The following is a 15,353-nucleotide window of genomic DNA, read 5'->3' as shown; positions in this document are numbered from 1 at the left end:
AAGTTTATATATAAATGGGTAGCTTTGTTTGTTTCATACTTGGTTTATACGTGGTCTTGGTTGAGACATATATGTTATAACTGTTCTGATTTTACAAATTTAAAGCCAAGGTTAAAATCTTTTGAGAAAATCGATGCTAGTATAATATCTTATCCAATGACACCGAAAAAGATTCTAAAAGAAAAATCATAGCCGAATGAGGAGATGTTAAATCTAAATCATTCATATGCTTAGTTAAAAAGTTTTTCTCACACCAAGATCGACTAGAAAATAAGAAGTACACATTCAATTCAAGTATGTGTGATCAAAACCTTTGATTTTTTGTTGAAGAGTAATTATAATAGAATTCTTGATCAGCATGTCAAGCTATCAATCCAAGGACCAATGTATTGTAAGTTACATGATTCTTTCGAGCATAATTTCTGAGAGTTGCAACATGTTACATCAAATAGTTAAATCGGGCATTGATTAAGGATGACTAAAATTTGTTGAAACACTAACAGATGGTCAGTCTATTCTGATTGGTCTTGATGGCAAAGCGTTTTTGCGTCGGTTCCTTCAAGCTGGTCCATTTAAAGATGAGAAGGTAAATTTTATAGGTGATGGGATCAACCATTCAATGAAACAAATTGTTTATAAGCACAATGATGATATTCTTGAAGACAAGCATTCTTTTTTTGCGGGGAAAGGAGATTCTCATTACTCAAGGACGCTTCTCAAGCATAACCAAGTTTACAGCAAAGTCCATTCCAACATTTAGCCAAACTACGGTTCGAGGGGTACTATGCCCATACGCGGCTAGCTCATGGCTAACATTATTTTGCGAGCGACTACAGTGAGCAAATAAAATCTCCCTAGCATGAAGATCTACCAACCTGCAAATCTCCTCAATGAGTGAGCGGTGCCTTGATCTATCTTTCATGGTTATGGTGAGCATCGCCACCGCCGCCACACTATCCAGCTCAACTATGATTGGCAAGTTCGTCTGATGCAAGGCCAAGTATATCCCTTCTCTACATGCTGCTAGTTCCGCCTCCAAGCCATTATCAGAAGTACGGATCTCCCTGCATGCGCTATAGATGATCTCGCCTCTATGTCACGGAGAAACATACCACCGCCAACCGTGCACATAGACGCGATGAAGTTGTCGTCCATGTTTAGCTTGGTCTAGCCCATCTTGGGGGGTGACCAACGCAGCAACAGCAACTTGGGAATAGAGTACGTCGGTGCACCAGTTGTGCTGCAGGAACCACCATCTCCCCCTTCGTGTGATCTCCATGAGAGTGTTGTTGGATGCACAAGAGTGAATTAATATATCAATGTAGGAAACATCAGGAGGCTTCGGTTGGGGGTGGTGCTTTGTCATGTGTGATCTCGTTCCGCATGAACCAACTTCTTCACATGGTCATGAGCACAACCAGCCTTGCCGTCACGCCAAGGGGTTCTAGTAATGTGAAAAGTCACTGGTTCAGAGTTGAGAATGGACTCCATATTGGGGATATTCTAGTCCAAAGCCATAGCGCAACATAGCTCTCTAGTCGGTGGGCACCTAAAAAATGCATGGAATCCATCCTCTTGTTCCACGCCACACAAGGGACATATATCAGTAATCTTGAGGTGGCGTGAAAATTTGTTGGCCCAAGTGGCAAGTGAATTGGTCACAACTCTCAATGCAAACAAACGTACCTTAGGGGGAGTAGGGCACCCCCATATGATCTTCCAGACCGATCAACGACCATTTGGTGCCCCACTCGTGGCGGTAACCAATGGACGCTCGCGCTCGGCCATGGCAAGGCGGTAGACAGAACGAACGGTGAAGATACTGTTCTTCTCTGGCGCCCATGCGATGATATCATCCGTGATGCAGGGTGATGTACACATGCTAGTGATCGCGTCGGCATCCACCGGAAGGAATTAGCACCTGAGAAGGTCCATGCGCCATGAGCTCTCTCCATCCAGGAGCTCCACCACCCTCCAAAGGCAACAGGTGCCCTGCTGCATGATGGGTTGGCGCGAGGGCTCTCTAGGAATCCACCGATCGCGTCAGATCTAAATGTTCTGCCCGTCACCGACACGCCAGATGATGCCCTTCTTTCAGAGAACGGGGCCATGCTGGATACCCTGCCAGGTTAAAGAGGCATTTCCCGAGAACACCATGTCCTCGAGTCGCCCATCAGGATAATATGGGGCCATGAGAACCTGCGCACATAAACTATTAGGTTTAGTTAGCAAGCGCCAAGCCTGTCTGGCAAGGAGGCCCTGTTTGAAGATGTGAAAGTCTCTGAATCCCAGTCCACCCTTTGATTTTTGTGCTTGTATTTTCGTCCATGCCAACCAGTGTGTTTTCCTCTTGCTATCCGCTGAACCTTGATAACCCACAAATATAAGGGTCGCAATAGTTTTTGAGGGTAGAGTATTCAACTCAAATTTATTGATTCAACACAAGGGGGGCCAAATAATATTTGCAAGTATTAGCAGTTGAGTTGTCAATTCAACCACACTTGGAGAACTAAATATCTGCAGCAGAGTGATCAGTAGCACAGTAGTATGATAGTTTGATAGCAGTGGTAACAATATTAATAGTGATGGCAACAGTAACAGTAGCAATTTTATAGTGATTGTGATAGCAGTAGCAACAATAATAGTAACTTAACAAGATCAATATGCGACGATCATAGGCATTGGATCAGTGATGGATAATTATGTTGGATGGCATTCATCACGTAACAATCATAACTTAGGGCGACACAGAAGACATAACTAGCTCCAATTCATCAATGTAATGTAGGCATGTATTCTATATATAGTCATACGTGCTTGCGATAAGAACTTGCATGACATCTTTTGTCCTACCCTCTCATGGCAGCGGGAACCATAAGGAAATCTAAGGGATATTAAGGCCTCCTTTTAATAGAGAACCAGAACAAAGCATTAACACATAGTGACTACATGAACTACTCAAACTACGGTAACCACCGGAAAGAATCCCAATTATCGGCACCTTGGGGCATGCAGATCATAACACGTAATAGGTGCATATAACTTGCAAGATAGGATCAAGAACACAAATATATTCGTGAAAACATAAAGGATTCATATCTGAAATCATGTCACTCGGGCCCTAGTGACAAGCATTAGGCATAGCAAAGTCATAGCAACATCAATCTCAGAACATAATGGATACCAGGGATCAAGCCCTAACAAAACTAACTCGATTACATGATAAATATCATCCAACCCATCACCGTCCAGCAAGCCTACGAATGAGTTACTAGCTCCTGGTGGTGAACATCATGAAATTGGCGATGGAGGATGGTTGATGATGATGACAGTGTCGAATTCCCCTCTCCGGAGCCCAGAACGGACTCCAGACCAACCCTCCCGATGAATAACAGGAGGTGACGGTGGGTCCGTATCGTAAAACGCGATGATTCTTTCTCTCTAGGTTTTTTCTGGACGAATAGGTACTTATCGTGTTGGAGTTAGGGTTGCGGGAGCTGCCAGGGGGCCACAAGCCTGCCAGGCGTGCCCCTGGGCTTGTGGCGCCCTGGTGTCCCCCCTCTGGTATTTCTCTTCACCAGTATTTTATATATTCTGAAACTATTCTCCGTAAATTTTCAGCTCGATCCAAGAACTTTTATTTGTGCACAAAAACAACACCATGACAATTCCATGTGTGTGTATATGTGTGTGGGTGTGCGCATATGTAATGTTTATGTTTCTATTATCGTTTCCTTTAGTTTATGATTCTTTGTACTATAATCAGAACAAAATTGATGGATGTGGCGCTTATAAGTGAGTCAACTCATAATATTAAACGTATCATGCAAATTGTACACTTTAGATTAACCCTTATCTAGTTATCTTCATTCTTGAAAACTAAATTTAATTTGTTCATAGACACAATCATTTTAAAAGTGTACGATTAACCAACACTAGTGGACACCGACTTAATTATCTCATCTGGAGGGCCCCTCGCATCGCCCCCGCTCGAGCGACACGGGAGGTCCTCCCGACCCTAGCCGGTGGAGCCCTCCTCTCCTCCCTCCCTTCACTTTGTCACCGTCGAAGGACGCCGCCGGGCTTAGCCAGGGGTGGACGCCGGTGGCACAGGTTCTCCAATGCTCGCATGTGGGGTGGTGCGGGATCTCGATGCGAGTGGTGGCACAACCGAGATCGAATCGCGGCGCGATGCGGCGGTTGACCGAAATCGGATTCAGGGCGGCAACGGTAGGCTCTGGGCACGGCCTTGGGAGGTAGTTGGGTCGTCCAGTCCGGCTTAGTAGCGGCGGTATGGAGGGGCGCCGTGGAGGGACGGTTGCATGTGGTTGTGGCCTCCGGTCAGTGCCGACTAGTGTGACCTGCTCTATGCGGCGGCAGATTTGGTGGTCGTCTCCTCCGGCGGAGGTGGTCGGCCTGAGGCTGGGTAGTTGGATCTCGAGATACGCCATCTAGCCCCGGCTGCGAGTCGAGGAGACATAGTTCCCGGTGAAAACCGAGCCGACGGCGGGCGATGGCGGCGATCTGCGCCGTTACCTTGATGAAGGCATCGTTGTGTAACTACTGCCGACCCACTCATATTGCTCCAGGGGAAATCCTATGATCTGGTCTTCCAGATCGAACGATGGCGGCACTGCGGTGTCGTTTCTCTCTTGGGAGCATCGTTTGTGGAGGAGCGCTGAAAGACAGAAGCATGAGGTGGAGCGGCTTCGTCTTGCATAGAGCTTAGGTGGAGATGTCAAGTCATGTCTGGCCGACAGGTGCTAGCTTTGTCATGCCTGTTCGGCACGTGCTACACACGATAGATCTTCTAGAGACTTCAAGCTGTGTCAGCTGGTGGTACTTGGCGGCATGGTGTTGCGGTGTACTGGCAGCGACCGCGATGTGCTCAGCGATTTGCACGCAGGGAGGTGGTGTTGTTGGGCGCCGTGGTGGCGTCGACGGGTGGCCAAACGGGCAAAGATGATGCTGATCTCTTTCCTGAAAATGGGTCAGCGATTCGATGATAATGACGCATGTGATGTACGCTTTAGGTTTGCTGCACCGACTGTAGGTACCGATATGCTATGTGGATGGATCAGCGACGACATCGATATGGGCAGTGAGAGTACTCATTATCGAGTTTGTAGGTGTGAGTGATGGCTTCGGGTAGCTTGATGTATATTCTTGTCAGGTCTTTGTTGAATAATTAATAAAGATGGTTGTATGCATCAACTGATGCAGAGGCCGGGGCAGGGGGTTCAACCTCCTTTTTCAAAAAAGAAAATTATCTCTTGTGGAACAGGTAGATATGGGTTAGACTCAACATGGGAAAAGAATGTGGATACCGTATGTAGAGAAACATAATAATAGTACAGGGCAAAAGAAATGATTTACATTAAAAAAATCTGACAACTTATAAAAATAGTTGCTCTCATATCTTATATACTCCCTTCGTTTCCTCCGTTTCATAATCTTCTCGTCGTAGTTTTTGTTCAAATTGAGTGCAGCTCATCACAAACAACTCGTCACAAGGACGTATATGGCACAAATCTTGCACTATAGAAATGGTAGAATTATACAGCTTACTTATTCAGTGGAAAAACCAAACATACAGCACTCTGATACCACACATTGGGGGAAAAAATCTATCTACATATCCATCATACAATAAGAAACACGCGTTAACTTTATTGTCCACCATTGAAGATCCAAGTAGGTACGAGCGTAAACAACTAAACATTGACAATTTATAATTAAACAGTAATACAAACAGCAGAAACCGTGTAAAGTATCAGCAATCCTCCTAGTCACTACCGTGGTTCTCAACCATGCACACCACTGCGCTTATTAACTGTCCCACAACTATAACAGCCTGCTATTTTCTGGAACACAAGTTCTGAATCACCAAAGGAACCACCAAACTGAGGCCACACACAGGAAATGCAGGATGCGATCTTATCTATGTGGTGAGGATGGGGGGAAGGTAGTCCGACTTGGCGCCGAGGATGCGGGCCCGGGTGTCGGGGAAGAACTCCATGCCCGGCAGCTCCGTCACCACGCCGTCGCTGGCGACGCCGATGGGGTAGCTCAGCAGGTGGCCGGGGAGGTCCTGCTCCAGGTCGTCGCTCGAGTATATGTCCCAGTACTTATCGGCGATCCTGTTCACCTTCTGCACGCACTCCACGCTCTCCGGGCGCTGGAACACGTCGTCCAGCATGCCCAGGTGCTCGTACCACAGCGCCATCCGGAAGCCGTGGATCTGGCCCCGGGCTGGCTCCCTGTTGGCTAGATGGTATGGCTGGTAAGCGCCCATGGCAATCTCGGAGTCCCGGGCACCGTCCATTGACCTTTGGTTGATGTTTGCAGACCCAATGATGATGTACTCGTCATCAACTGAAAATGGAAGAGGTGAAGTTAGCAGCTTGGCCAAATAACTGGATCCTTACAATCCACACAAGAGAACAATGTAATAGTTTCTTTTTTCCGTTGATTTTAAGAGACGAATCAGGAGCAAGAATGCAATCTTTAAAGGAAATATAGTTGTAAGAAGCATATGACGAGCACATTCTAGATATTCAATTCTTTGTACGAATTAAAAACTTAAGCCTCTGTCTGATCTTTGAAGGAAGGAAACTGAATTTGAGTTGCGATCAGTTTTCCAGTGAACTACCATGGAAAAATGGATGAACACATGCAAACATTAGAAAATGCGCTGCTTCAACATGCTTTAGATATAAAAAAAGATGATGCAAACCACAGGTTAAGTAGAACTGAAGGAGTACCTATCATCATTTTGGTATGAACGTAGATCATGAACCTCCTAGCCTCTTGAGCACGGACGTAATCAGTATCAGGTTCTGGTTGCTCCTGGGGTTCATATTCCCCATCCTGCTTCACCTCCCGGTTACCTAGGCAGAAGAAAGTGAGGTATTCCTTGGGGTTTGCTTCAATTCCCTTTGCCTCGAGAGCTTGTGTGATGTCAGTGTACATCATCTCCATTGTTCTCCTTTGCCAGTCCAGAATTGCTTGCACAGATGCACTCTCGGGAACACCCTCAGGCCACATTGGCACCACAACATAAACAGTAAACCGTTCGCCAGCTTCAATCTTACTGACAATCTTCAACGAAAGCTCCTTAGGAATCACATGCAGAGCGCCAATTTCTTCAGGCTTGATGCCTTCGGGCTTCCAGCAGTAGGAACTTCCAAGGAAGTACTGGTTCTCAATGTAGATGAAGTCCTTTGCCCGCCGGATAGCATTTATGTATGCATCCTGAATGCTCCTGTCAATGATTTGATCCTTTCCACTTACAAGCCCAGCCCTTGCAGCTTCCTCAGGAGTATCAGGGAAGCCAAAAGCAGCACCACCATCAATAGATCTGAAGAGCTGGACATTCCATGTATCCCTGTCCTCTGGGAACATGACGGGAGAAGGGGGGATAATTATGTCAGAGAGATCCCTGAGCTGCACGAGAAGATCTTTGCCACCCTGCTTTCTCCATCTCTGCTCGAAATTGTAAAGAACGTCCCAGGCAATTGGACCTTCCAATCGGGAATGAATATCATGCCATGGCTCTCTTGGGCCACCTTTGGTGATGGATGCAGTCGCAAAGTTAGGCTGGTGGAAGTCATCATGGTGGACAGTGTCAAGTGTCCTAAACAAGGAGTGGTACTGAGTGTCATATCTTCCGTCGCAGAGGTCAATGCCACCAACGAAGCTGAGTATCCTCCTTTGCTCGGAGCCCTGGCTAGGCAATGCATCGTCAACACATACTATCTTCTGATGGTGAGTGAACATGGTTGAGATCTGCAGATCCTGAACAATGCTGCCTGAATCATCAGGGTTACGAGGGCACAGAACACAGTGCACATCCGTGCCTTGGAAGTAATTTGCAGTCTCCTCATCATGGGTGGCCATCAAGCCATCTCTCTTCAGCAAGCCAACTGAAGTTCTATCATCCCACACTAGCATAAGGACCCGGACGCCTTCGCTGGCCTTCCTCTTGAGCAACTCTCCGAGAGTGACATCTCCTCCAGGTTTGGGGCGATTGGTGTCCCTAATCAAGGTGATCTCAGTGTGCACAGACCAACCAGTGATGTAAATCAAATGCTGAGCATTGCTTATGGCATCAAAGATATCCTCCCAACATCTGGCAGGCTCATAGTTCTTGCCATCCGCGAGCGGGATCTTGGGGATAAAGTTGTCTGGGACATGAGCATCTTGGTACAATCTAACATTGCATCCTTGCCTCTGCGAAAAGAAGGTGTAAGGAACACCAGGAAACTTGACACTCCGGACACCCCTCGCCCAGTTGCGGTCCTTGTCAACGCCAAAGTACTGAAGCTTCACATGGATCTTGCTCTCACCAACAGGCTCCCGTTTGTCATCACAGATTTCAAGCCACCTGTCGATCTCCTCTCCTTCCAGGAGCTCTGCGACAGGCAGGTACGCCCTTCCAATGAGCGTGGCCCCGATCGCGTTGTCGGCCTTCATAGTGAAGATCACATCGGCGGCAAGGTGCGCACAGTAGATGTGGAACGACTCGTACCAGCGAGGGTTGACAGGCTCATTGCCCAACATCCTGGTACGCCCAACACGAGCTTTCTCGAGATCAATGGTGGCATATAGCTTGGAGCTGCCTTTGCCAACACCAACGGTTTCCTCAATCCCCTCCACAAACTGTCAACATAAACTTGCTGTGTTAGAACATGAAGAGTCACATCATGGGCATGACCGCATGACTACAGAAACACACATCGCATACATCAAACTGCGAGTCCAGGCAAACAATTCAGGGAATGAAGATGTAACCACGATCAGGCCAACCTTTAAATTACTGGGCAACTATCATAATCATCTAGTATCAACTATAGTAGGCGCCGGCATAAGCAAACTCTAGCAACGATTCTGGATAAAATACGCAGTGATTCTCTGTATTTTCAGCTATTTTTTAGTAGTACTGGTAAAAAAAATAACTCCCTAACCGCACCATTTTACCATGTGTTACTGTAGACTAGCACGTCTCGTCGTGCGTGGTAACGATCAATCAATTGATTCGGCTTGGACGGGAAGAAAATAAAATGAAGGGAGAAATCAGAAATGATCCGTGAGTAGGAGGACTGTAGGAGTACCTTGCGGATGAACTTGGGGGCGCCGCCGCTGGCGCGGCCGGGGTGGGAGAGCGACGAGGCCTCGAAGATGGTGACGTGGAGGTTTCCATGGAGCAAGATCTGAGCCATGGCGGCAACCGAAGGACCCCTCCTCCGCGCTCCTGCTAGTCACAGTCGCCTGCCTGCACACAACCCGAGATGGCAGTTAGCTACCGACACAAGGGGAAACAACAGGAAAGCGCGCGGACCGGCCGAGGCCACCACCGGCAGTCAAAACCAGAGCGGCAGCAAGCAAGCAAGCAACGAACAGCAGCGCCCGCGCACAGACTACGCGCAGCCCGCCATAGCCGCAGCACAAGCAGAGACCAACCAGTGAACAGAAGCAGAAACGCACCGCACCGACAGGCAGGAGCAAAGTGGGGGAAGCGAAACCGGCGGATCTGGCCGAGAGAGAAGCGGCACGCACGCACGGCACTGCCACCACCGCCGCACTGAGCTTAAGCGGCGAGCGAGCAAGAGAGATAGAGGGGGCGGTCGTAGTCGGGGAGAGAGGCTTACCACCACCACCACCGCTGGTGAAGAGGACGACAAAGAGGAAGAGGGAGACGAACGGGAGGGAGGCAGATCCGATCGGGCGGTGATATACAACTGGAGGTCTGGAGCTGTAGAGTCTCTAGACGTGGGAAAGAAAGAAAAAAGAGCGACGCGGCGATTTTTCTTTCCCTCCTTTTCTTTTTTCCCTTTTCATTTCCTAGTATAGTTTGGCTAGAGGGGCGCACGCGGCGGGCACGTCACGGGATAGTAGCGATCAGGGCCGGTTCCCCCGGATACGCGTCGCCTCCGCGGATCTCGAGCCGGGGAATCAATCAATTAAGAATGGGATCGAAAATGGGGAGGTAGGGAGCTATCCGTACTCCGCCCGTCGCGAGCAACTAGTTAATGGAAACCACCACGTCCCGATCAAATCATCCAACCCCGGTGGCCTCCGGTAGCATTCGTCATGATGGCCTAGTTTGTTTTTTAAGTTTCAGATCGCTAACCAGCCCACCGGTTTGAGTATCAGATCTCGTATTTTTTGAATTTATTCAGCTTTTTCATGGATGTTCCCGCACTGGGAGGAGAAGTTCTCATCACGTTTGTGATGACTTCATCAATCTCAAAACATTGTGTTGGCTCGGTATCTCGAATGTGGTATATGCATGCTTTTATAGAGTGTATGTGTGTACATATGAGTATCTTTAGGCTAGCTGATCAACCACTTTTTCATGCCTATACAAATCTGGAATTTTGTGTATCCAAGTCCATACACAGAGACCGTTAAAGACCACTAATGTAGGATCCTTCCTTCCGCCGTAATCCTCAATCAGCAACCCTAGACCTCTCAATAGTCAAGTGCCGACATGGACGACGGCTTCCAATGCCCGATGTAGAACATGGTCGCTCTAGAGGTCTGCTCCAGCCCAGTTCCGACGTTGTGTCGGCGGCATGTCTTATCCCTCCGGACTAAGTCTCCTGATCTAGCGGATGCACTCCACGTGGGTGATGTTGATCCGGCCATGTCGGCCCCTGGGCAGAGCTCTCTCCGGCGAGGTGATAGTGAGTGGTGGTGTTTTCCGTCAGCGGTGTTTGGTCCTTACGACGACCACTCTGGTCTATGGCTGCGGACTCACAGCGGGTTGCGGTGGTCATCGAAAGGTCATGGTGAGGGTTCCTCTCTCCTGGCCCGGTGGCTGACTTCGTCGGGAGATGCAAACTATGGACGATGACTTGACGCAAAGGGATGGTTGTGCAGTAGTGGTGGTCCACGACGCACAGAGCTGCTGGGATCGCGGAAAAGTGGTGGCCACATTGCATAAGTGACGTCGATGATGGTGCTACTCAAGCACCTGGTCTCGAGTTTCGGGGTGAAAACCTAGGTCCGACACATGTTGGTTATACCTGGCAATGACGATATTTTATGTCGTTACCTTGTTGAAGGCATTGTTCGGATATGCTCAGACTAGTTCTTCAGTGTGAAAATCTAGATTCTGGCCTTGTGTTGTTGGATCCGGTGACGGCGATGCTTAAGCGTTGCTCCCTTCCTAAAGGCGATGTTGTTGAAGAATCTCGTCGTCCGTGTGGTGTCATGAGATAATTGGTGCAGATATGGTCATTGTTGTAGGTAGTTTGTCGATCACGGATATGTTTGCTTTGGGTTTTCTTTTTATTTTTCGCCTACGCTTAGCTTTGGTCTTGCATGACTTTGCTATTTGTCGGCATGTTTTTTGTTGTGTGTGTGAGTTTTGTATTGGTTGTGTGCATCCTGACTATGAAGAGTCCGGGTGTGTGCTTATTATGTTTGTATTATCTTAATACTTCATTTTGAGTTAATAAAATCCACCCTTTATCGAGAAAGAACATCTGAAAGACAAACAAGTTCTCGCCCGCCTCTCTATACTTTGGCTCATGCGCCAAGCTCCACACAGATTTTAGGGTTTCGAACATTGTCGAAGAACTAAACGGACGAGACGTGTTCATGCACCCATCACAAGCCATCTAGCTTCGGCTTCATATTGCTTGACTCCATCCTTGTCAATGATCATCTCATCAAGTTCCCCCTCCTGCAGCTCCAGGTTCCTCATCATCTCTCTTCAAGATTCCCCTCGGTCTAGCCCTCCGAAGAGGTAGCCGAGTTCTCACCCCTCCCTGTCATCGGGAGGAGGAGCCTTTCGACACCTGTAAGCTTGATCCCAAGGACCCGTGTGAGTGGCAAAGATCACAATAGCAGTGAACTCTCATTGGCAATCGAGTTAGCCGCTGGAGTAGGTTAAAACCCTAACCGAGAGGGTAGATTATTAGCCATGATGTAAGCGGGAGCAACTAATCAAGGGTCACTTCTGGTGTACCTTTGAGGTTACACCATCAAGAGTCGTCACATTTATGTTGAGTTTGGATGTCGATGACGGAGGATGAATGATTTTACAAAATCATAAAGAAAATTATAATTGCAACTCCAACGGGGCGACCCAAACGGACACCAATTTTGTCCGCTTTTTGTCCTTTTGGGTCGCCCGTCTGCGCGTCCGTGTCCGCTTTTTCATTTGGGTCTGCGACTGCGCCCAACAGTAGCCAGACCCATTTTCGACATGTCCGCCCTGGCATTTCCTCAAACACGTAGCCATCAGGGCAGGGGAGCTCGTAGCGCACGCGCGGGAGGCAGACGGGCGAGCTTGAACCCCACAGCGGGGGCGGCATGGCGAGCGGGGGCGGCATGGCGCAGCGCAGCGAAGCCAGGCCAGGCGCTGCCGGGGTTGGGCGCGGCACGGCCTGGCTTGGCGCAGGCGAGGCCGGGCGCGGCGTGGCCTGGCCTGTCGCAGGCGCTGCCCGAGCGCGGCCTGGAGCAGGCGCGGCCCGGCGCGGCCTGGCCTGGCCTGGGACAGGCGCTACCAGGCGCGGCGAGGCCGGGCCCTGCCGGGGTCGGGCGCGCCGAGGCCTGGCGCGCGACTAGGGGTGGCGGGGCGGGGCGGGGACGGGGGGTGGCGACCAGCATCCTTGTTGGAAATATGCCCTAGAGGCAATAATAAAAGTATTATTATATTTCCTTGTTCATGATAATTGTCTTTTATTCATGCTATAATTGTATTATCCGGAAATCGTAATACACGTGTGAATACATAGACCACAATACGTCCCTAGTAAGCCTCTAGTTGACTAGCTCGTTGGTCAACAGATAGTCATGGTTTCCTGACTATGGACATTAGATGTCGTGACAACGGGATCACATCATTAGGAGAATGATGTGATGGACAAGACCCAATCCTAAGCATAGCACAAGATCGTGTAGTTCGTTTTGCTAGAGCTTTTCCAATGTCAAGTATCTCTTCCTTAGACCATGAGATCGTGTAACTCCCGGATACCGTAGGAGTGCTTTGGGTGTACCAAACGTCACAACGTAACTGGGTGACTATAAAGGTGCACTACAGGTATCTCCGAAAGTGTCTGATGGGTTGACACGGATCGAGACTGGGATTTGTCACTCCGTATGACGGAGAGGTATCACTGGGCCCACTCGGTAGTGCATCATCATAATGATCTCAAAGTGACCAAGTGTCTGGTCACGGGATCATGCATTACGGTACGAGTAAAGTGACTTGCCGGCATCATCATAATGAGCTCAAAGTGACCAAGTGTCTGGTCACGGGATCATGCATTACGGTACGAGTAAAGTGACTTGCTGGTAACGAGACTGAATGAGGTATTGGGATACCAACGATCGAGTCTCGGGCAAGTAACATACCGTCTGACAAAGGGAATAGTATACGGGGTTGCTTGAACCCTCGACATCGTGGTTCATCCGATGAGATCATCGAGGAGTATGTGGGAGCCAACATGGGTATCCAGATCCCGTTGTTGGTTATTGACCGGAGAGCTGTCTCGGTCATGTCTGCATGTCTCCCGAACCCGTAGGGTCTACACACTTAAGGTTCGGTGACGCTAGGGTTGTATGAATATGAGTATGCAGCAAACCGAATGTTGTTAGGAGTCCCGGATGAGATCCCGGACGTCACGAGGAGTTCCGAAATGGTCCGGAGGCAAAGAAAACTATATAGGAAGTGCTGTTTCGGCCATCGGGAAAGTTTCGGGGTCACCCGGTATTATACCGGGACCACTGGAAGGGTCCCGGGGGTCCACCGGGTGGGGCCACCCATCCCGGAGGGCCCCGTGGGCTGAAGTGGGAGGGGAACCATCCCATAGTGGGCTGGTGCGCCCCCCCTTGCCATCCCCCGCGCCTTGGGTTGGAAACCCTAGGTGGGGGCGCACCACTTGCCTTGGGGGGCACTCCAACCCCCCTGGCCGGCGCCCCCCCTTGGGAGATTGCATCTCCCAGGGCCGGCTCACCCCCTGGGGGCCTATATAAAGGAGGGCAGGGGGGAGGGCAGCCGCACCCAAGTCTTGGCGCCTTCCTCCCCCTGCTACACCTCGTCCTCTTCCTGCAGCAACTTGGCGAAGCCCTGCCGGAGTTCTGCTGCATCCACCACCACGCCGTCGTGCTGCTGGATCATCATCAACCTCTCCTTCCCCCTTGCTGGGTCAAGACGGAGGAGACGTCACGCTGACCGTACGTGTGTTGAACGCGGAGGTGCCGTTCGTTCGGCGCTAGGATCTCCGGTGATAGGATCACGACGAGAACGACTACTTCAACCCCGTTCTTTTGAACGCTTCCGCTCGCGATCTACAAAGTGGTATGTAGATGCATCTCCCCTTTCACTTGTTGCTTAGATGAACTCCATAGATGGATCTTGGTGAAACCGTAGGAAAAAAATTATTTTCTGCAACATTCCCCAACAGTGGCATCATGAGCTAGGTCTATGCGTAGTTCTCTATTGCACGAGTAGAACACAATTTTGTTGTGGGCGTAGATCTTGTCAACTTGCTTGCCGCTACTAGTCTTTTCTTGCTTCAGCGGTATTGTGGGATGAAGCGGCCTGGACCGACCTTACACGTACGCTTACGTGAGACAGGTTCCACCGACTGACATGCACTAGTTGCATAAGGTGGCTAGCGGGTGTCTGTCTCTCCTACTTTAGTTGGAGCGGATTAGATGAAAAGGGTCCTTATGAAGGGTAAATAGAAGTTGACAAAATCACATTGTGGTTATTCGTAGGTAAGAAAACGTTCTTGCTAGAACCCAATTGCAGCCACGTAAAAGATGCAACAACAATTAGAGGATGTCTAACTTGTTTTTGCAGCAATTGTCATGTGATGTGATATGGCCAGAAGTTGTGATGAATGATGAATGATATATTGTGATGTATGAGATCATGTTCTTGCAATAGGAATGACGACTTGCATGTCGATGAGTATGACAACCGGCAGGAGCCATAGGAGTTGTCTTTATTTTTTGTATGACCTGCGTGTCATTGAAGAACGCCATGTAAATTACTTTACTTTATTGCTAAACGTGTTAGCCATAGAAGTAGAAGTAGTCGTTGGCGTGACAACTTCATGAAGACACAATGATGGAGATCATGATGATGGAGATCATGGTGTCATGCCGGTGACGAAGATGATCATGGAGCCCCGAAGATGGAGATCGAAGGAGCTATATGATATTGGCCATATCATGTCACTACTATATAATTGCATGTGATGTTTATTATGTTTTATGCATCTTGTTTACTTAGAACGGCGGTAGTAAATAAGATGATCCCTTATAATAATTTCAAGAAAGTGTTCCCCCTAACTGTGCACCGTTGCTAAAGTTCGTCATTTCGAAGCACC

At 48.9% G+C, this 15,353-nt stretch overlaps 1 protein-coding gene across 2 annotated transcripts; it reads right to left on the bottom strand.

The window, feature by feature from the left end:
• Positions 1-5,645: 5,645 nt before the first annotated feature.
• Positions 5,646-9,933, bottom strand: LOC123069109 (phospholipase D alpha 1). Of its 2 annotated transcripts, none has more exons than XM_044491863.1 (4): positions 9,651-9,933; positions 9,114-9,274; positions 6,765-8,661; positions 5,646-6,375 (listed from the first exon to the last, which is right to left on the bottom strand). In XM_044491863.1, exons 2-4 carry the CDS (start codon positions 9,219-9,221, stop codon positions 5,942-5,944), a joined length of 2,439 nt encoding a protein of 812 aa, XP_044347798.1. In that variant the 5' UTR covers positions 9,222-9,274; positions 9,651-9,933; the 3' UTR covers positions 5,646-5,941. The 2 variants fall into 2 exon arrangements, with proteins under 2 accessions (XP_044347798.1, XP_044347799.1); XM_044491864.1 differs by having other exon boundaries at positions 9,487-9,721.
• Positions 9,934-15,353: the final 5,420 nt, after the last annotated feature.

Source organism: Triticum aestivum, chromosome 3B (genome assembly GCF_018294505.1).
Source record: "Triticum aestivum cultivar Chinese Spring chromosome 3B, IWGSC CS RefSeq v2.1, whole genome shotgun sequence".
Lineage (NCBI taxonomy): Eukaryota > Viridiplantae > Streptophyta > Magnoliopsida > Poales > Poaceae > Triticum > Triticum aestivum.
The sequence above is the reverse complement of the archived record's forward strand: the minus strand, read 5'-3'. Positions and strand labels throughout refer to the sequence as shown.